This window comes from Heterodontus francisci, chromosome 17 (assembly GCF_036365525.1).
Source record: "Heterodontus francisci isolate sHetFra1 chromosome 17, sHetFra1.hap1, whole genome shotgun sequence".
NCBI classification, from domain to species: Eukaryota; Metazoa; Chordata; class Chondrichthyes; order Heterodontiformes; family Heterodontidae; genus Heterodontus; species Heterodontus francisci.
In genome coordinates this window covers 1,599,658-1,621,983 of record NC_090387.1, presented here as the reverse complement: position 1 = coordinate 1,621,983, position 22,326 = coordinate 1,599,658, and the positions used below count along the sequence as shown (strand labels likewise).

The 22,326-nt window shown below is 44.3% G+C and overlaps 1 protein-coding gene across 4 annotated transcripts in view; it reads left to right on the top strand.

Moving 5' to 3' along the window:
- Positions 1-22,326, top strand: part of acsf3 (acyl-CoA synthetase family member 3) — a 197,530-nt gene that overhangs the window by 29,768 nt on the left and 145,436 nt on the right. For 3 of the 4 annotated variants that reach the window (XR_010976640.1, XM_068048961.1, XM_068048960.1), the window contains exons 3-4: positions 16,947-17,110; positions 20,195-20,340. Coding sequence is in view for 3 of the 4 variants with exons in the window: in XM_068048961.1 (XP_067905062.1) it covers positions 16,947-17,110; positions 20,195-20,340 (310 nt within the window). In the remaining variant the exon portion in view is untranslated. Of the gene's footprint in view, positions 1-670; positions 724-16,946; positions 17,111-20,194; positions 20,341-22,326 lie in introns of those variants that run through there. The other variant, XM_068048962.1, reaches the window with a different exon arrangement.

The window sequence follows — 22,326 nt, the reverse complement described above, 5'->3', positions numbered from 1 at the left end:
AATACTTGAAGGGGCAAAGTCTGCAGGGCTATGGGGAAAGAGCAGAGAGGGAGTGGAACTAACTGAATAGCACTTTCGAAGAGCTGACACAGGCACGATGGGTCAAAAGGCCTCCTTCTCTGCTTTGTTCTATGATTATAAGTATCATTTGTTACCAAAGTGCTTCCATTTTTTGTTAATTTTTTTTGAGGACTTGGGTTTTAAAACTGAAAGGGATTCCATAGATGCTGGACTTCGTGTTTTTTTTAAAAAGAGGTTATCAGAAGGTCTTTTGGACTTGGTTTGTAAACAACTCTTACTGGAAGTCACCTGTCTTCAGATAAGCACCCAGTGGGGCTTTTTGAGCTGGGGAGGATGTTTACGGAGAAGTGACAGGTCAAGATTTATGGATGTTAGGAGGCTTACTCTTGGGATATTGATTTTGGTTTCGCTTTTGTCAGTGAGTTGGGGTGTGGACAGTGTTTTGAAAGGAGTTTTAAAAAATCATCCATCTCTGTGAAAAAACCCCAGCTCAGCCTTTTCCAGCTTTTGAAAAGCCTGGCAGCTTTTCCATCTCTTTGAGAAGCTCTTAGAAGTGAGGGTGAGAAATAGAGAAATTGATCCTACATTCCTCCTGGAAAGCCTGCCAGTTAATCTTCAATGTCGTCTGAAAAGAACTGTTCTAGAAAGATCCCAATGACAACTGTCTACGCGTATTTGGGATGCCAGAATAAAGGTGCTAAGGTAAAAAGGGAACTTTCATATTTCAATCTGTGCGTTAATGCTTTGCTTCATTTCCGGTTAAGTCTTGTTTTACAATAAACTGATCATTTTGTTGTTTATTACAGAAACCTGGTTGGTGTATTTTATTCTAGGATAAAGAGTAGAGTATACAATTAGCTGCATCGGTAACTGGGTAAACATTTAAATATATGTTGTGAAAAGTGGAGCTAGAAAAGACAGTGCACTCCTCCCACCTCGGTCGTAACATCTAACTGGGGGCTGGTCCAGGATAACCCAACGCCGACAACATGTAATTGTAAGTGGGGTAATAATAATTGAAAACAGGAAAAGTAAAACAAAAAACAGATTTCTTGTGCATTAGAGTAAAGTTTACATTACTGGATTGGATTTGTCAGTTGCTACGACCTTTCAGGAGAAGGAGGACTTATCCCTGAGTGATTTGAGAAACTTAACCAAGGTGAAGCTAATAACATTGGCAGCAAAATTGGGAGGTAGAGTTAATACCAGGAGCTAAGAAAGCAGATATAATTGAAGAAATAGTACAGCATTTGCAATTGGAAGAAGCAAAAGGCAAACCAGATGGTAGCGCAGTTGAATTAGCTAAAATTCAGTTGCAGATGAAGCAGCTTGAACTTGAAAGGGAAAAGCAGGAAAGAGAATTGGCAACGAAGAAACTTGAACTAGAATTTCAAAGAGAAAGTGAAAGAGAAGGAAGGGAATTTGAATTAAAAAGGATGGAACGAAGACAAAGGGGTAGTCTTACTCCAGTGGAAGTTCTAGTGAGGAAAGATCTGACTCCAGCCCAGGACCCAGTGGAGAGCTGTTTATATTTGTGCAAGCCCTCCCAAAGTTTGAGGAAAGGGACGGAGATGCATTTTTCATTTCTTTTGAAAAGATAACTGACCAGATGAAATGGCCAAAGGAAAGCTGGACACTGCTTACACAAAGCAGGTTGATGGGCAGAGCTCATGAAGTTTATGCCGTGCTTTCTGAGGAGTCTGCAGATTATGGGATGGCAAAAAAGCCTATTCTCGCTGCTTATAAGTTGGTCCCTGAAGCGTACAGGCAGAAATTTCGGAACCTCAGAGACAGCCTGGGCAGACCTACATAGAATTTGAGAGGGTAAAGCACATTAATTTAGATCGTTGGATGCGGCCACTAAAGGTCGAGGCCACGTATGCGAACCTTAGGGAACTAATTCTCCTGGAAAAATTAAAAAATTCACTCCCTCTATTAGTAAGAACCCATGCAGAGAACCGGAAGGTTTCAACAGCCAGATAGGCAGTGGAAATCGCTGATGATTATGAGCTTATTTATAAGCCCAAACCCTTTGTCCGTCACCCCCTCAAACTCAAGAAGGATAGAAGGTTGCAGGGTGAAAGGAAGGCAAGTAGCCAGGGACAGGAAGGGACAGCTGGGAACGCCCCGGGATCTCCTCCTCAGCCCAGAAAGGAAGGTGCTGAGGATAGAAGTGAGGTCCGCAAGCCGAAGTGTTATCAGTGCCACAAGGCGGGACATCTTCGTTCAGAATGCTGGAAATTACGAGGTAAACCCATAGGACTTGATGGCGTACAAAGCTAACGCAGAGAAAAGAGCTCTGACTGAGAGTACAGCAGACCAGGCTGTAGCTTTAACAGCAGCTGCAAAACCAGATACAAAAACTAAAGTGAGTGTAGAGAGTTATAGAGCAGAGAAACAGGCCCTTCAACCTATCTTGTCTGTTCCAACCATCAAGCACCTATCTATTCTAATCCCATTTTCCAGCACTTGGCCCATAGCCTTGTATGCTATGGCGTTTCAAGTGCTCATCTAAATACTTCTTGAATGTTGTGAGGGTTCCTGCCTCTACCACCCCTTCAGGCAGTGTTCCAAATTCCAACCACCCTCTGGGTGAAATATTTTTTCCTCAAATCCCCTCTAAACCTCCTGCCCCTTACCTTAAATCTATGCCCCCTGGGTATTGACAACTCCACGAAGGGAAAATGTTTCTTCCTATCTACCCTATCTATGCTCCTCATAATTTTGTATACCTCAATCATGTCCCCCCTCAGCCTTATCTGCTCTAAGGAAAATAACCCTAGCCTTTTCAGTCTCTCTTCATAGCTGAAATGCTCCAGCCCAGGCAACATCCTGGTGAATCTCCTCTGCACCCTCTCCAGTGCAATCACATCCTTCCTATAGTGTGGTGATCAGAACTGTACACAGTACTCCAACTGTGGCCTAACTATCATTTTATACAGCTCCATCATAACCTCCCCGCTCTTATATTCTATGCCTCGGCTAATAAAGGCAAGTATCCCATATGCCTTCCTAACCACCTTATCTACCTGTGCCGCTGCCTTCAGTGATCTATGGACAAGTACACCAAGGTCCCTCTGACCTTCTGCACTTCCCAGGATCCTACCATCCCTTGCTTTGTTAGTCCTCCCAAAATGCATCACCTCACACTTCTCAGGATTAAATTCCATTTGCCTCCTGCCACTAAGCCAATTTTGGATCCAATTTGCCAAATTGCCCTGGATTACCTTCTTAACCAATCTCCCATGCGGGACCAAGAACAAGAACAAAGAACAGTACAGCACAGGAACAGGCCATTCGGCCCTCCAAGCCTGCGCCGATCTTGATGCCTGCCTAAACTAAAACCTTCTGCACTTCTGGGGACCGTATCCCTCTATTCCCATCCTATTCATGTATTTGTCAAGATGCCTCTTAAACGTCGCTATCGTACCTGCTTCCACCACCTCCCCTGGCAGCAAGTTCCAGGCACTCACCACCCTCTGTGTAAAGAACTTGCCTCGCACATCCCCTCTAAACTTTGCCCCTCGCACCTTAAACCTATGTCCCCTAGTAACTGACTCTTCCACCCTGGGAAAAAGCTTCTGACTATCCACTCTGTCCATGCCGCTCATAACTTTGTAAACCTCTATCATGTCACCCCTTCACCTCCGTCGTTCCAGTGAAAACAATCTGAGTTTATCCAACCTCTCCTCATAGCTAATGTCCTCCAGACCAGGCAACATCCTGATAAACCTCTTCTGTACCCTCTCCAAAGCCTCCACGTCCTTCTGGTAGTGTGGCGACCAGAATTGCACGCAATATTCTAAGTGTGGCCGAACTAAAGTTCTGTACAGCTGCAGCATGACTTGCCAATTTTTATACTCTATGCCCCGACCGATGAAGGCAAGCATGCCGTATGCCTTCTTGACTACCTTATCCACCTGCGTTGCCACTTTCAGTGACCTGTGAATCTGTACGCCCAGATCTCTCTGCCTGTCAATACTCCTAAGGGTTCTGCCATTTACTGTATACTTCCCACCTGCATTAGACCTTCCAAAATGTATTACCTCACGTTTGTCTGGATTAAACTCCATCTGCCATTTCTCCGCCCAAGTCTGCAACCGATCTATATCCTGCTGTATCCTCTGACAATCCTCATCACTATCTGCAATTCCACCAACCTTTGTGTCGTCCGCAAACTTACAAATCAGACCAGCTACATTTTCCTCCAAATCATTTATATATACTGCAAACAGCAAAGGTCCCAGTACTGATCCCTGCGGAACACCACTAGTCACATCCCTCCATTCAGAAAAGCACTCTTCCACTGCTACTATGTCTTCTATGACCGAGCCAGTTCTGTATCCATCTTGCCAGCTCCCCTCTGATCTCGTGTGACTTCACCTTTTAGATTAGATTAGAGATACAGCACTGAAACAGGCCCTTCGGCCCACCGAGTCTGTGCCGAACATCAACCACCCATTTATACTAACCCTACGCTAATCCCATATTCCTACCAAACATCCCCACCTGTCCCAATATTTCCCTACCACCTACCTACACTAGTGACAATTTATAATGGCCAATTTACCTATCAACCTGCAAGTCTTTTGGCTTGTGGGAGGAAACCGGAGCACCCGGAGAAAACCCACGCAGACACAGGGAGAACTTGCAAACTCCACACAGGCAGTACCTGGAATCGAACCCGGGTCCCTGGAGCTGTGAGGCTGCGGTGCTAACCACTGCGCCACTGTGCCGCCCTCTGTGTATGCCATGTCTGCCATGAGGGACCTTGTCAAAGGCTTTACTGAAGTCCATATAGATAACATCCACTGCCCTTCCTTCATCAATCATCTTTGTCACTTCCTCAAAAAACTCAATCAAATTAGTGAGACACGACCTCCCCTTCACAAAACCATGCTGCCTCTCGCTAATAAGTTTGTTTGTTTCCAAATGGGAGTAAATCCTGTCCCGAAGAATCCTCTCTAATAATTTCCTAACCACTGACGTAAGGCTCACCGGCCTATAATTTCCTGGATTATCCTTGCTACCCTTCTTAAACAAAGGAACAACATTGGCTATTCTCCAGTCCTCTGGGACCTAACCTGTAGCCAATGAGGATGCAAAGATTTCTGTCAAGGCCCCAGCAATTTCTTCCCTTGCCTCCCTCAGTATTCTGGGGTAGATCCCATCAGGCCCTGGGGACTTATCTAACTTAATGCTTTGCAAAACCCCCAGCACCTCCTCCTTTTTGATAATGAGATGACTGAGACTATCTACACTCCCTTCCCTAGGCTCATCATCCACCAAGTCCTTCTCTTTGGTGAATACTGATGCAAAGTTCTCATTTAATACCTCGCCCATTTCCTCTGGCTCCACACATAGATTCCCTTCTCTGTCCTTGAGTGGGCCAACCCTTTCCCTAGTTGCCCTCTTGCTCTTTATATATGTATAAAAAGCCTTGGGATTTTCCTTAATCCTGTTTGCCAATGACTTCTCATAACCCCTTTTAGCCCTCCTGACTCCTTGCTTAAGTTCTTTCCTACTGTCTTTATATTCCTCAAGTGCTTCGTCTGTTCCTAGCCTTCCAGCCCTTACGAATGCTTCCTTTTTCTTTTTGACTAGGCTCACAATATCCCGCGTTATACAAGCTTCCCGAAAATTGCCAAACTTATCCTTCTTCCTCACAAGAACATGCTGGTCCTGGATTCTAATCAACTGACGTTTGAAAGATTTACCCTCAAGCAGCTGGCCCCAATCTAAATTCTTCAGTTCCTGCCTAATATTGTTATAATCAGCCTTCCCCCAATTTAGCACCTTCACCCGAGGACTACTCTTATCCTTATTCACAAGTACCTTAAAACTTATGGAATTATGGTCACTGTTCCCAAAATTCTCCCCGACTGAAACTTCGACCACCTGGCCGGGCTCATTCCCCAATACCAGGTCCAGTACGGCCCCATCCCAAGTTGGACTATCTACATATTGTTTCAAGAAGCCCTCCTGGATGCTCCTTACAAATTCTGCCCCATCCAAGCCCCTAGCACTAAGTGAGTCCCAGTCAATATAGGGGAAGTTAAAATCACCCACCACCACAACCCTGTTATCTTTACATCTTTCCAAAATCTGTCTACATATCTGCTCCACTACCTCCCGCTGGCTGTTGGGAGGCCTGTAGAAAACCCCCAACATCGTGACTGTACCCTTCCTATTCCTGAGCTCCACCCATACTGTCTTGCTGCATGACCCCTTCGAGGTGTCCACCCACAGTACAGCTGTGATATTCTCCTTAACAAGTAATGCAACTCCCCCACCCCTTTTACATTCCCCTCTATCCCGCCTGAAACTTCTAAATCCTGGAACATTTAGCTGCCAATCTTTTCCTTTCCTCAACCAAGTCTCTGTAATAGCAACAACATCATAGTTCCAAGTACTAATCCAAGCTCTAAGTTCATCTGCCTTACCTGTTATACTTCTCGCATTGAAACAAATGCACTTCAGACCACCAGTCCCGCTGTGCTCCGCAACATCTCCCTGCCTGCTCTTCCTCTTAGTCCTCCTGGCCTTATTTACAATGTCATCCTCATTTACTTCACTAACTGTCCTACTGCTCTGGTTCCCACCCCCCTGCCACACTAGTTTAAACCCTCCCGAGTGACGCTAGCAAACCTTGCAGCCAGGATATTAGTGCCCCTCCAGTTTAGATGCAACCCGTCCTTCTTGTACAGGTCCCATCTGTCCCTGAAGAGATCCCAATGGTCCAGATATCTGAAATCCTCCCTTCTACACCAGCCATGTGTTTAGCTGCACTATCTTCCTATTTCTATCCTCATTGGCACATGGCACAGGGAGTAATCCCGAGATTACAACCCTCGAGGCCCTGTCCTTTAACTTTCTACCTAACTCCCTAAACTCCCCCTGCAGGACCTCGTCACTCTTCCTGCCTATGTCATTGGTACCAATGTGTACCACAACCTCTGACTGTTCACCCTCCCCCTTCAGAATGCCCCCTGTCCGTTCAGAGACATCCTTGACCCTGGCACCAGGGGGGCAACATACCGTCCTGAAGTCTCTTTCACGTCCACAGAAGCGCCTATCTGTGCCCCTGACTATAGAGTCCCCTATAACTATTGCTCTTCTGCGCTTTGTCCCTCTACAGAAAGGTTAATGCAGTAACAAAAACAGACTCCTACCCAGTTCCTCGCTTGGAAGAGGGGGCAGTGCCACGTTTATTACCAAAATAGATTTGCTCAAGGGATACTGGCAGGTTCCTTTAACATCCCAAGCTAAAGAAATATTGCCATTTGCCACACCAGACGGTCTTTTCCAATGCTGAGTGATGCCACTCGGACTAAGAAATGCCCCAGCCACTTTTCAGAGACTAATGAACCAAGTGGTAGCCAGTGTTCCTAGCTGTGTAGTTTACCTTGATGATATGCTGGTATAGAGTGATACTTGGAAGGACCACTTGAAACAACTAGAAGCTCTGTTTAGAAGAATACAATCGGCTTATTTAGTGATCAACCTTGCCAAAAGTGAATTTGCAACAGTGAGAGTAACCTATCTCGGGCATTTAGTAGGACAAGGACAAGTGTTGCCAAGAACAGCAGAAGTATAAGCATTGGTGGAGTTCCCTACCCCTAAGACTAAGCAAGAAATCATGAGGGTTTTGGGGATGTGTGGTTTCTACCACAAGTTTGTACCAAATTTTAGTAATGTAGCTGACAGATTTGCTACAAAAAAAACCAAGATAGTGTGGTTGGGGAAGTGCCAAGCATCTTTTGAGAGGCTGAAAGCCATTTTGATGAATGAACCAGTGTTGGCTGCTCCGAATTTCACTAAGCCCTTCAACGTAACAAATTGATGCTAGTGACCTGGGGATTGGTGCAGTCCTGTTACAAGATGATGTATCAGGCATAGAAAGGGCCAATGGGATACTTTCCAAAAAGCTAAATCGAAACCAAAAAAGATATTCAATGGTGGAAAAAGGAACCCTGGGCTTATTACTAGCTCTTACGCATTTTGAGGTCGATGTCCGCCTTACAGGGACACACTGGTATATACTGATTATAATCCCCTAGCCTTTGTGGAAAAATTCAAAAGCCAGAATGTCAGACTAATCCAGTGGAGTTTACTGTTGCAATCTTATCACTTAAAGATTATCCACATTGCGGGAAAAAATAATGTGACTGCGGATGCTTTGTCTGGGATATAACTTTGCTTTGAGTTATCTGAGTGCAAAGATGGTGCAATGCAGAACTGTATTAGATGACGGTAAAGTGAATGTGTAAATGTGTTTTAATGTTTTTCATCTTCTGTTTTTTCCATATTTTGTAATGAAAAGCATTGGCATTTCATTCTTCCAAGTAAAGGCCTGCTACCCGATCCGAACCCAAAGGGACCTGACGACATGTGTCGCGTTCGGGTCGGTTCGCTCTTCCAGGTCCGGCTTTCGGGCTCGGGTCGGGCTGGGCCAGGTCTGGGTTGGACACACATAGTACTACCTTTTGCTCTGATGGGAGGAAAAGGGAAGTTGAGTAAGTAAGCGTCAAAATTTGAAAAGCCTGCCTGAGCTGCGAGTCCGGGACGTCAATGACGAAAACGTGCATCCGGACTCCACAGACTGAGTCTGCGCAGTGAGCGAGTGAGCGTCTCTGTGACGTCATCGTGCTCATGCTGCAGTTTCCTTCCATTCCATCCATCCAAAAGTGGTAAGTACAATGAGTGCACTATGGATGTAAAACGAATGCTGTCATCTGGTGAGAGTGAACATTCCGGTGGTTGGGTCGGGCGTGGGTCGGGTCAGGCGCAGGAAAAAATGGAAGGACTCAGGCTGAGTTGGGCTCTGGTCCGATGTGCTTCTGTCGGGTTTGGGTCGAGTATTTTCTTCCAGACCCAAGCAGGCTTTTACCTCAAAAGATGGAGGTGTTACGAAAGTGCTTCCATTTTTTGATAATTTTTTTGAGGGCTTGGGTTTTAAAACTGAAAAGGATTCCATTGATACTGGAGTTTGTTTTTTTAAACATTGGAAGGTCTTTTGGACTTGGTTTGTAAATAACCCTTAATGGAAATCACCTGTCTTCAGATAAGTGCCCAGCGGGGGCTTTTCACCTCGGGAAGATGTTTACAAAGAAGTGAACATACGAACTAGGAGCAGGAGTAGGAATAGGCCACTCAGCCCTTCGAGCCTGCTCTGCCACTCAATAAGTTCATGGCTGACAGGTCAAGATTTATAGGGGTCAGTACGCTTGACTCTTGAGATGTTGTTTTTGGTTTCGCTTTGGACAATGAGTTGGAGTGTGTTTTGAAAGGAGTTCCTTTAGGAAGGTTTGCTAGTGTTGTTGGGAATGGTTTAAACTAGTTTGGCAGGGGGATGGGAACCTGAAGGCAGTTTCAGACAGGACAATTTCAGGGCAGGGACCAGGAGGCAGAAAATTAGTGAGTGACTCTGAAAGATAAACGAAGCAAAGGTTAAAAAGTGTGCAGCACAGGAATTTGGCAGTGTTAAAAGGTGTTTATTTAAATACAAGGAGTATGGCAAATAAAGCCAATGAGCTGAAGGCACAGATCGACACATGGCAACATAACATCATTGCTATAACAGAAACTTGGCTTAAAGAGGGGCAAGAATGGCAGCTCAACATCCCTGGATATAGAGTTTTCAGGCAGGATAGAGAGGGGGATAAAAAAAAAAGTAGGGGGGGAGTAGCATTATTAGTTAAGGAATCAATTACAGCTGTGAGGAGGGATGACATCCTAAATGAATCATCAAATGAGGCCATATGGGTTGAGCTCAGAAATAAAAAAGGGGTAGCCACACTACTAGGAGTGTACTATAGACCCTCAAACAGTGAGAGAGACAGAAGAACAAATATGGAGGCAAATTTCTGAGTGCAAAAACTATAAGGCAATAATAGTTGGAGATTTCAATACCCTAAAACAACTGGGATACAAACAGTGTGATAGGCACAGAGACGACAAAATTCTTGAACTGCATTTAAGAGAACTTTTTTAGCCAGTATGTAACAAGCACAACGAGAGGGGGCGCAATTCTAGATTTAGTGTTCGGTAATGAAGCTGGGCAAGTGGTGGAAGTAACAGTGGGTGACCTTTTTGGAGACAGTGACCATAATGCAGTTTGTTTTAGCATAATCATGGAAAAGGACAAAGATAAAACAAGAGTAAAAGTTCTAAATTGAGGGAAGGCAAATTTTACGAAGCTGAGAGGTGATCTGGCGAAAGTGGACTGGATACAGCTACTTGAAGGAAAATCAATGGCAAACCAGTGGGAGACATTCAAAAGCAGGATTCTACAAGCACAGTGTAGGCATGTCCCCATAAAGATAGAAGGTGGTACGGCCAAATCTAGAGCCTCCTGGTTATCTCGAAGCTTACAGGGTAAGTTAAAACAGAAAAAGAATGCTTATGATGGTAACAAAAAACTTAATACGTTAGAAAGCCTTAAAGAGTATAGAAAGTGCAGGGGTCAAGTTTAAAAAAAAGGAAATTAGGAAAGCAAAGAGAGGACATGAAAAATTTTTGGCAGGTAAAATCAAGGAAAACCCAAAGATGTTTTATCAGTACAATTAAGAGGAAGAGGATAACTAAGGAAAGGGTAGGGCCTATCAGAGATGTACAAGGGAACTTATGCGTGGATGCAGAAGATGTGGGCAGGGTTCTTAATGAGCTTTTTGTCTCTATCTTCACAAAGGAGAGGGATGATGTAGACATTGCAGTAAAAGAGGAGTGTGAAATATTAGATACGATAAGCATAATGAGAGAGGAAGTACTGGAGAATCTGACATCCTTGAGAGTGGATAAATCACCAGGGCCAGATGGATTACATTCCAGGTTGTTAAAGGAAGCCAGGGAGGAAATAGTGGATACTCTGAGGATCATCTTCAAATCTTCACTAGATACAGGCGAGGTGCCAGAGGAATGGAGGTCTGCGGATGTTATGCCATTGTTTTAAAAAGGGTGCGAGGGATAGGCCAAATAATTACAGGCTGGTCAGTCTGACCTCAGTGGTGGGGAAGTTATTAGAATCAGTTCTGAGAGACGGGATAAACTGCCACTTAGAAATGCATGGATTAATCAGGGATAGTCAGCATGGATTTGTTGAGGGAAGGTCGTGTCTTACTAACTTGATTGAATTTTTTGAGGAAGTAACAAGGAGGATTAACGAGGGTAGTGCAGTGGATGTGGTCTACCTGGATTTTAGTAAGGCATTTGACAAAATCCCACATGGTAGACTGGTCAGAAAAATGAAAGCCCATGGGATACAGGGGAATGTGGCAAGTTGGATCCAAAATTGGCTCAGTGACAGGAAACAAAGGGTAGTAGTCAACGGATGTTTCTGCAAATGGAAAGCAGTTTCCAGTGGCGTTCCACAGGGTTCAATGTTGGGTCCCTTGCTGTTTGTGGTATATATTAATGATTTGGACTTAAATGTGGGAGACATGATTGGGAAATTTGCAGATGACACAAAAATTGGCCGTGTAGTTGATAGTGAAGAGGATAGCTGTAGACTCCAGAATGATATCAATGGTTTGGTTGAGTGGGTGGAAAAGTGGCAAATGGAATTCAATCTGGAGAAGTGTGAGGTAATGCATTTGGGGAGGGCAAATAAAGCGAGGGAATACACAACAAACGGGAGGATATTGAGAGGGGTAGAAGTGAGAGACCTTGGAGTGCCTGTCGAAGGGCCAAATGGCCTACTCCTGGGGGGGAGATTTGCTAGTGCTCTTCGGGGGGGTTTAAACTAATTCAGCAGGGGAATGGGAACCTAAAATGTAGTGCCAGTGTACAGGATGTTGAGAGTAGTGAGGTCAGGGATAAGGTTACAAGGACGCAAGAGGGCACTGGCAAGCAAGAACCTGGTTTAAAGTGTGTCTACTTCAACGCCAGGAGCATCCGGAATAAGGTGGGTGAGCTTGCAGCATGGGTTGGTACCTGGGATCTCGATGTAGTGGCCATTTCGGAGACATGGGTAGAGCAGGGGCAGGAATGGATGTTGCAGGTTCCGGGATTTAGATGTTTCAGTAAGAACAGAGAAGATGGTAAAAGAGGGGGGGGTGTGGCATTGTTAATCAAGGAGAGTATTACAGCGACAGAAAGGACGTTTGAGGACTCGTCTACGGAGGTAGTATGGGCCGAGGTTAGAAACAGGAGAGGAGAGGTCACCCTGTTGGGAGTCTTTTATAGACCTCCAAATAGTTCCAGAGATGTAGAGGAAAGGATAGCGAAGATGATTCTCGACAGGGGCGAGAGTAACAGGGTAGTTGTTATGGGGGACTTTAACTTTCCAAATATCAACTGGAAATACTCTAGTTCGAGTACTTTAGATGGGTCAGTTTTTGTCCAGTGTGTGCAGGAGGGTTTTCTGACACAGTATGTAGACAGGCCAACCTGGGGCGATGCCACATTGGATTTGGTACTGGGTAATGAACCCGGCCAGGTGTTAGATTTAGATGTAGGTGAGCACTTTGGTGATAGTGATCACAATTCGGTTAGGTTTACCTTAGCGATGGGCAGGGACAGGTATATACCGCAGGGCAAAAATTATAGCTGGGGGAAAGGAAACTATGATGCGATTAGGCAAGATTTAGGATGCGTAGGATGGGGAAAGAAACTGCAGGGGATGGGAACAATCGAAATGTGGACCTTATTCAAGGAGCAGCTACTGCGTGTCCTTGATAAGTATGTACCTGTGAGGCAGGGAGGAAGTTGTCGAGCGAGGGAGCCGTGGTTTACTAAAGAAGTTGAGGCGCTTGTCAAGAGGAAGAAGAAGGCTTATGTTAGGATGAGACGTGAAGGCTCAGTTAGGGCGCTTGAGAGTTACAAGCTAGCCAGGAAGGATCTAAAGGGAGAGCTAAGAAGAGCAAGGAGAGGACACGAGAAGTCATTGGCGGATAGGATCAGGGAAAACCCTAAGGCTTTCTAAAGGTATATCAGGAATAAAAGAATGACTAGAGTTAGATTAGGGCCAATCAAGGATAGTAGTGGGAAGTTGTGTGTGGAATCAGAGGAGATAGGGGAACTGTTAAATGAATATTTTGCGTCAGTATTTACAGTAGAGAAAGAAAATGTTGTCGAGGAGAATACTGAGATTCAGGCTACTAGGCTAGATGGGATTGAGGTTCACAAGGAGGAGGTGTTATCAATTTTGGAAAGTGTGAAAATAGATAAGTCCCCTGGGCCAGATGGGATTTATCCTAGGATTCTCTGGGAAGCTAGGGAGGAGATTGCAGAGCCTTTGTCCTTGATCTTTATGTCGTCATTGTCGACAGGAATAGTGCCAGAAGACTGGAGGATAGCAAATGTTGTCCCCTTGTTCAAGAAGGGGAGTAGAGACAGCCCTGGTAATTATAGACCTGTGAGCCTTACTTCGGTTGTGGGTAAAATGTTGGAAAAGGTTATAAGAGACAGGATGTATAATCATCTTGAAAAGAATAAGTTCATTAGCGATAGTCAGCACGGTTTTGTGACTGGTAGGGCGTGCCTCACAAACCTTATTGAGTTTTTCGAGAAGGTGACCAAACAGGTGGATGAGGGTAAAGCAGTGGATGTGGTGTATATGGATTTCAGTAAGGCGTTTGATAAGGTTCCCCATGGTAGGCTATTGCAGAAAATACGGAAGTATGGGGTTGAAGGTGATTTGGAGCTTTGGATCAGAAATTGGCTAGCTGAAAGAAGACAGAGGGTGGTGGTTGATGGCAAATGTTCATCCTGGAGTTTAGTTACTAGTGGTGTACCGCAAGGATCTGTTTTGGGGCCACTGCTGTTTGTCATTTTTATAAATGACCTGGAAGAGGGTGTAGAAGGGTGGGTTAGTAAATTTGCAGATGACACTAAGGTCGGTGGAGTTGTGGATAGTGCCGAAGGATGTTGTAGGTTACAGAGGGACATAGATAGGCTGCAGAGCTGGGCTGAGAGATGGCAAATGGAGTTTAATGCGGAAAAGTGCGAGGTGATTCACTTTGGAAGGAGTAACAGGAATGCAGAGTACTGGGCTAATGGGAAGTTTCTTGGTAGTGTAGATGAACAGAGAGATCTTGGTGTCCAGGTGCATAAATCCCTGAAGGTTGCTACCCAGCTTAATAGGGCTGTTAAGAAGGCATATGGTGTGTTAGCTTTTATTAGTAGGGGGATCGAGTTTCGGAGCCACGAGGTCATGATGCAGCTGTACAAAACTCTGGTGAGACCGCACCTGGAGTATTGCGTGCAGTTCTGGTCACCGCATTATAGGAAGGATGTGGAAGCTATGGAAAGGGTGCAGAGGAGATTTACTAGGATGTTGCCTGGTATGGAGGGAAGGTCTTACGAGGAAAGGCTGAGGGACTTGAGGTTGTTTTCGTTGGAGAGAAGGAGGAGGAGAGGTGACTTAATAGAGACATATAAGATAATCAGAGGGTTGGATAGGGTGGATAGTGAGAGTCTTTTTCCTCGGATGGTGATGGCAAACACGAGGGGACATAGCTTTAAGTTGAGGGGTGATAGATATAGGACAGATGTCAGAGGTAGTTTCTTTACTCAGAGAGTAGTAGGGGCATGGAACGCCCTGCCTGCAACAGTAGTAGACTCGCCAACTTTAAGGGCATTTAAGTGGTCATTGGATAGACATATGGATGAAAATGGAATAGTGTAGGTCAGATGGTTTCACAGGTCGGCGCAACATCGAGGGCCGAAGGGCCTGTACTGCGCTGTAATGTTCTAATTCTAATTCCTGCTCCTATTTTTCTATGTTTCTATATCCACAGGTCTCTAAAGGTGGCAGGCCAGGTAGATAGAGTAGTGAAGAAGGCATATGGAATGCTTTCCTTTATTGGCTGAGGTTTTGAATACAAAAGCAGGGATGTAATGCTGGAACTGTATAAAACACTGGTTAGGCCACAGCATACAGTTCTGGTCACCACCTTACAGAAAGGACAAAATTGCTCAGTAGAGAGTACAGAGGAGAAGGAGAACCTGACATTCACCGTCAGTTAATTCAAGTTTTCTCACTGCTGCACCGGGCATTGTGTGCTGGGGCATGGAGGGGTCAACAAAGAATAAACATTTGTCAAAAAGAGGGGATGGTACCTGCACAGGAAGCAAGATGCTGGGTAATTTAAAGAGGCTGCTTACTGTTAATGGCGGTTTACAGGAGGTGGGGGGGTGTGAAGTACATTCACCAAATGAATATAAGCCATCAGGGTCGGACTTGAGTCTGGCTTGAAACTCAAGGGGCTCTTTTCATTAAAACAAAGATGTGATTAATGTGTTCAAACTTCTGAGGGATTTTGATACGATAAATCAGAAGTCTATTTCCACTGGTCAGTGTGTTGATAACTGGAGAACAGAAAAAATATATCATCATTGAAAGATGAGAGGCCAGGCAAAAAAAATGACAGAGAGACTTGTTCGATCATGGAACAATAGTGGAAGAATAAAACCATATTAGGTTTTAAAAGGGAAGTGGATAAATATTGAAGAATAGCAGTTTAAAAGGGTGAGGCAAAAGGACAGGGCAATGGGACTAAAGGAGGACTCTTTCAGACAACTAATATAGGCATGGTCTGAATGGAGAAAGAGCAGGACAGCAGGACTAACGGGAGAACTAAGACAGAAATAATGGGCTCTTTCTGTGCTGTAAGATCATGACTAAATCCAGGAAGTTTTATTTAAAGGTTGCTGCTTTTCAGCTACTGACAGGCTGGAGAATGTAGCAAATGAGAAATAGTCTTGCTGTTTGGAGGATGTGGGTGGTAACTGAAAGATTATTTGGAATTTCAGTCTCCAGTTTCTTTTGCCTTTCATTTTGTGTGTAATCAGCCTCACTCCCAGCCACAGTGCCAATACCACCTTCACTCCCATTTAACTCGTATGAACAATGAGAACGTTGGAAGTAACATGATAAGCAGCAGATGAGACCATGATGGATCTTCTGGTACTGCCCTCTCTCACCTGCAATGAACTCTTTGGTTGCAATGTTGAAAACCACTTTACTATTAAACTGTTCAGGTTGTGTGACGCCCTGATGCCACTTAGTTTTATTGTAACCTGAGTGACTTGTGTGACTGAGCTATACCTACACATGTGATTTTCCCACTGTCACTTGGGTCTGTACTTTGCTCTGAATGGCCGAACACTCAGCAGAATTCAGAGCTCGTTCTGAAGAGATATACTCGGCACTGAGCAGGCATTGAGTGCAGTTTTGAGGATTAACTGCATCTGTAACAGCACAAATTTTAACTTAAATCTCTGCAATCAACATTTTAGAAATGGCAGCAAACTCCCCTGATCACCCAGTGTGTAGCTGTGGTGCCTTCCATGGTGGAACAACCAGCTGACACTCACTGTCTACACTGATTGGCCACTAAAGTGAGGTACCAGCTGGGTACTAGTGCCTGTGTGAATTCACTGCAGCCTTATTTGCACAGAAGGAAAACCAGTTGTTTTTCTCCACTATCAGTAGTTCTCCAGAAAAGTTTAGACTCTATTACAATGTGAGTTTGTTTTAATAATATAACTGTTTTTGGTTCCTCTATGTGTCGTTAGTTACCTTCTGCTCCCCTCATTCTACGATCTTTCCTTTTTTCTGTTCTATGATTCTCTGGGTTTGTTGAACTTTTGTATGCTTCTCATTTTGAGTGTTTGGTTTGTTGTTTTTTTTGCCTCACTTTTTCCCGTTATTCATTATGTTTTCGAATTATTTCATTTGGAGCATAATTTTTGTTCAGTATCTCTGTGGAGCACCTTGGGCTGTCCTTGGTGCTCAAAGTGTTGTATTTGTAAATGCAACTTGGATGATCACCTCTTGCTTCCTTGAGTCCAATTGAATGGCAGGGTAGCAGAAGTAGGGAGGGGTCCCTTCATAGATACTGTTATTGTTATCATGGAAGGATAGATGAAACAAAATTGATGACATGCAGATCATGTTTCTAATCTTTTTATTCTCTCCTAAGGTTTGGGAGTACCTGTTGAGAACTGGTTGCACAGAGGTTCCTCGAGTCAATGTGTTCATGGCAGTGCCTACTATATACGCCAAACTCATCGAGTACCACACCAAGCACTTCACACAGAGCCATGTAAAGGACTTTATTTACAGTGTGTGCCAGAGCAACATCAGGTAAGAGAATAATCCCAGTCACCAGGATTGTGAATTGAGTACTCCAACATAAGGTAACTTTAACAGACAGCACTAAATGTTACACAGGGTTAACTCATATCACTGAGTATTAAGGAAAAACAGAAAATGCTGGAAATACTCAGCAGGTCTGGCAGCATCTGTGGAGAGAGAAACAGAGTTAATATTTCAGGTCTGTAACCTTTCATCAGAACTATCAGAAGATAGAAATATAATAGATATTGAGCAGGTGAAAGTGGGGAGGGAAGAAGAAGAGCAAAAGGGAAGGTCGGTGATAGGGTGGAAGGCAAGAGTGATTAAATGACAAAATGCTGAAAAGAACTTTTTGCAAAAAGGAAAAATGTATCCCAGGCACCAGGCAAAGAGATAACCACCCTCAGGGATACCAGTTGTCGTCAAACACTAATTGTAGCAAAGTTTACAGAAATGCCACCTGAAAGCAGAACAAGTGCCATGGTATTGGTAAAAGGGCTTAATGGCAATTGCTTCAAAGTTCCCTTTAGTAAAAGTTTACTTACACAGTAAGTTAGTCAGCGGGGTAGTGACAGTTGGGGTCATTCTGAGCTTACCAATGCAGGGGGTTGACCAATTGCTGGGCATTGAATTGGCAGGAAGCACAGTATTATATCCAGAGGGTCTAGAGCAGTCCATGGAGACTGGGAAAACTGAGGGCAACAAGCAGAATTCTGCGCACTGCAGAGGGCTGAGGAAGTCCCAAAAATCCCACAGGGGGCAATAGGGCCAGGATTAAAGAGGCTAGAGGAAAGCCAGTAGAATTTAAAGAGGTCAAGATGGAGCCAGTAGACATTAAAGGAGCTGAGATAAAAATAAAATTCAATTATAGTTGTGCCTCATTCAAAGAAAGATAATGAAAAACTCAAACTTGAACAAGAAATGACTTACAGACAATGTTACAGATAATGCCGGATGTAACAGTTGTAAGATTGAAGTGTGGGTGTCATAAGTGCAGAATATGTGCAGTGGTGTGACCCTATACCTTCCTTCTTTCTCTCTTTCTAAACCAAGCAACATAAAAATTAAATCCAAAGAATTTCATTTTTCCCTTTTGGGGGAGGGGTGACGCTCACGAGAAGGGCAGCAATGAAAATACAGAACCAAACTGAAGAGGTATAAAAAAATTGACTTTTCCTTTAAAAAGTGGGCAGTGTGCTGCAAAATGGCCACCGAAGGTCAGCTGACATGGTCTGTATATTCAAACTGTCTCGCTGTCTGCTAAGGAGAAAAGGATACATTCCAGGCTACGAGGTGTCATTTACACCAATCTTGAAACCATCAAGAGACATTCCTGAATTAAATGGGTTCTTCTGAAACAAAGGAGGTGTGAAGTAGCACATCCTGGTCCATTGTGTGTTCACAGTTGGGGAGGGAGCCATGCACCTCTTAACAGAGACTAATGTGAGAGATTTTTTACCTTAAAAGGTAGTTCTCTGGAGAGAGAGAGAGAGAGATCACGAGAACATCACAGAAAAGCAGTCTAGCCAAGGGCTGGGAAAAGAAACCCAGCAAAAACACAAAGAGGGAACCCTGCTGTTATTTCTACACTTAGGAACATAAGACTTAGGAGCAGGAATAGGCCATTCGGCACTTTGAGCCTGATCCGCCCTTTGATAAGATCATGGCTGATCTGGTTGTGGTCTCAACTGAACTTTTCTGTTTGTCCCCCATATCCACTGACTCCCTTGTCAACTAAAAATCTATCTAACTCAGCCTTGAATAAATTCAAAATTCAAAACAAATTCTCCTCATCTCTGTCATATGAGATCCTGATGGGACTTGATAGAATGGATACCAGGAGGATGTTTCCTCTTGTGGGGGAGAGTGGAACTAAGGGACAGAGTTTAAGAATAAGAGACCTGCCTTTTAAGACGGAGATAGGAGAATTTTTTTCTCAGAGGGCCGTTAGTCTGTGGAATTCCCTTCCTCAGAGAGCAGTGGAGGCTGGGTCATTGAATTTATTCAAGGCCGAGTTAGATAGATTTTTGATTGACAAGGGAGTCAAGGGTTATGGGGGTGGGGGTGGCAGGGGGCAAACAGGCAGCTGAGGTATAAATACAAGATCAGAGAGGTTATGCTGGAACTGTATAACTCATTGGTTAGGCCACAACTTGAGTACTGTGTGCAGTTCTGGTCACCTCATTACAGAAAGGATGTAATTGCACTAGAGAGGGTACAGAGGAGATTTACGAGGATGTTGCCAGGAAGGGGAAAATGTAACTATGAGGAAAGATTGGATAGGCTGGGGTTGTTCTCCTTGGAACAGAGAAGGGGAGATTTGATTGAAATGTACAAAATTTTGAGGGGCCTGGATAGAGTGGATGTGAAGGGCCTATTCACCTTAGCAGAGAGGTCAGTGATGAGGGGGCATAGATTTAAAGTGATTGGTAGTAAGATTAGAGGGGAGTTGAGGAAAAACTTTTTCACCCAGAGGGTGGTGATGGTCTGGAACTCACTGCCTGAAAGGGTAGTTGAGGCAGAAACCCTCAACTCATTCAAAAGAAGTCTGGATATGCACCTCAAGTGCTGTAATCTACAGGGCTATGGACCAAATGCTGGAAGGTGGGATTAGACTGGGTGGATCGTTTTTCAGCCGGCACGGACACGATGGGCCAAGTGGCCTCTTTCTGGGCCTTAAACTTTCTATGATTCTATGGAGTTGAGACCTCAACCAGATCAGCCATGATCTTATTGAATGGCGGAGCAGGCTTGAAAGGCAGAATAGCCTACTCCTGCTCCTAAATCCTGTGTTCCTATATCCATGTCATGTGCAAATTTGGAAACTGTGCTCTGTGCCTCCATATCCAAGTAATTAACCTGTATCAAAAACAGCAGTGGTCCTAGTACTGAACCATGGGGAACTTCATTGTATACCTACCTCCCTCCAGTTTTGAAAAGCAACCATTCATCACAACTGTCTATTTTCTATCCCTTAGCCAATTTTGTATCCATGCTGTTAACTGCCCCTTTTATCCCATGGGCTTCAATCACACCACATCAGTGAGTCTTGCCATATGATAGTTGTTAACGATAGTTTTTCTGTTTTTTCAGGTTAATGGTTTCAGGATCTGCTGCTCTTCCTGAGCCAATCCTAGAGAAATGGAAAGAAATCACTGGTCACACATTGTTGGAGCGATATGGGATGACCGAGATAGGAATGGCTCTATCTAACCCAGTGCATGGAGTCCGTGTACCAGGTAAGCAGAGAGTAATGTATTAAAAAAGCAGTGAGCACTTGAATGCCTGGGTGCTCGTGTTCCCAGAAAGTGCCAAGAGTCTTTACCTTTGATTGCCCCCAGGCCCAGGGGTTTGTATGGGAAGGCGACTGGTTAGCAGCACCAAAATCTGATCCAGGGTCTGAAAGAGCTAGCTAAAGCATGCCAGGCTTACCTTAGAATGACAGACTTGTATTTATACACACCCTTACTAGCATAACCTCAGGCCTCTTGGCATAATAAAGTAATTTGATATACAGTAACTGATGTTATGTCAGAAATGTGCCAGCTATTTTGCACATAAGATCCCACAAATATCAATAAGATGAATGACCTGTGAATTTGTTGTTGGTGATAGAAGTTGAGGGTGGAATGTTGACCAAGACATTGAGAGAACTCTCTGGGTCCTCTTGGAGTAGCACCATTGGAACAGACAAACATCTGATCTAAAGGACAGCAACACAGCACTCCCTCATACTACACTGGAGTGTCAGCTTTGGTTATATGCTCAAGTGCTGGAGTATGGCTTGAAAGCATAGCTTTCTGAGGCAGAGACAAAAGTGTCACCAGCTGGAATGTGCACCTAAACCTTGGTCAAGTGCTTCCTAAACAACTCCTTTTGTTGCTCAACAGAATTTACATGCCTTGTGTATAATTAACAATGATGGAAATACAGCTTAAAGCAGCTAACAGATACAGCCATTGGCACGTGGATAAAGTTTAAACCTTAAACTTTAAATAGACTGTATTATCACTCGTCTTTTTGGGCCATTGCTACAATGTCACTCGGCGAAATAATGAAGAATTTTGATGGCCTGAACAGGGAAGATTTTCACTGGTTTACTGGTGTCAGTGCCGAGGGGTCATGAATTTAAAATCCTCACTCAGTGAGGAAACAGGTGCTGCTTTGTCCTGGATGGTGTCGAGCTTCTTGAGTGTTATTGGAGCTGCACCCATCCAGGCAAGTGGAGAGTATTCCATCACACTCCTGACTTGTGCCTTGTAGATGGTGGACAGGCTTTGGGGAGTCAGGAGGTGAGTTACTCGCCTCAGGATTCCTAGCCTCTGACCTGCTCTTGTAGCCACGGTATTTATATGACTACTCCAGTTCAGTTTCTGAACTGACTAATGGGGTACCGCAGGGATCGGTGCTAGGACCCCAGCTATTCACAATATACATTAATGATTTAGAGGAGGGAACTAAATGTAATATCTCCAAATTTGCAGATGACACAAAACTGGGTGGGAGGGTGAGTTGTGAGGAGGATGCAGAGAGGCTTCAGGGAGATTTGGACAAGTTGAGTGAGTGGGCTAATGCATGACAGATGCAGTATAATGTGGATAAATGTGAGGTTATCCACTTTGGTAGCAAAAACAGGAAGGCAGATTATTATCTGAATGGCTATAAACAGAGAGGGGAATATGCAGCGAGACCTGGGTGTTCTCGTACACCAGTCGTTGAAGGTAAGCATGCAGGTGCAACAGGCAGCAAAAAGGGCAAATGGTATTTTGGACTTCATAGTGAGAGGATTCGAATATTGTGTGTAGTTTTGGTCTCCTTATCTGAGGAAGGATGCTGTTGCTATAGAGGGAGTGCAGCGAAGGTTTACCAGACTGATTCCTGGGATGGCGGGACTGATGTATGAGGAGAGATTGAGTCGGTTAGAATTATATTCGCTGGTGTTCAGAAGAGTGAGGGGGGTCTCATAGAAACCTATAAAATTCTAACAGGACTTGACAGGGTAGATGCAGGAAGGATGTTCCCGATGGTGGGGGAGTCCAGAACCAGGGGTCATAGTCTAAGGATACGGGGTAAACCTTTCAGGACTGAGATGAGGAGAAATTTCTTCACCCAGAGAGTGGTGAGCCTGTGGAATTCGCTACCACAGAAAGCAGTTGAGACCAAAACATTGTATGTTTTCAAGAAGGAGTTAGATATAGCTCTTGGGTCTAAAGGGATCAAAAGGT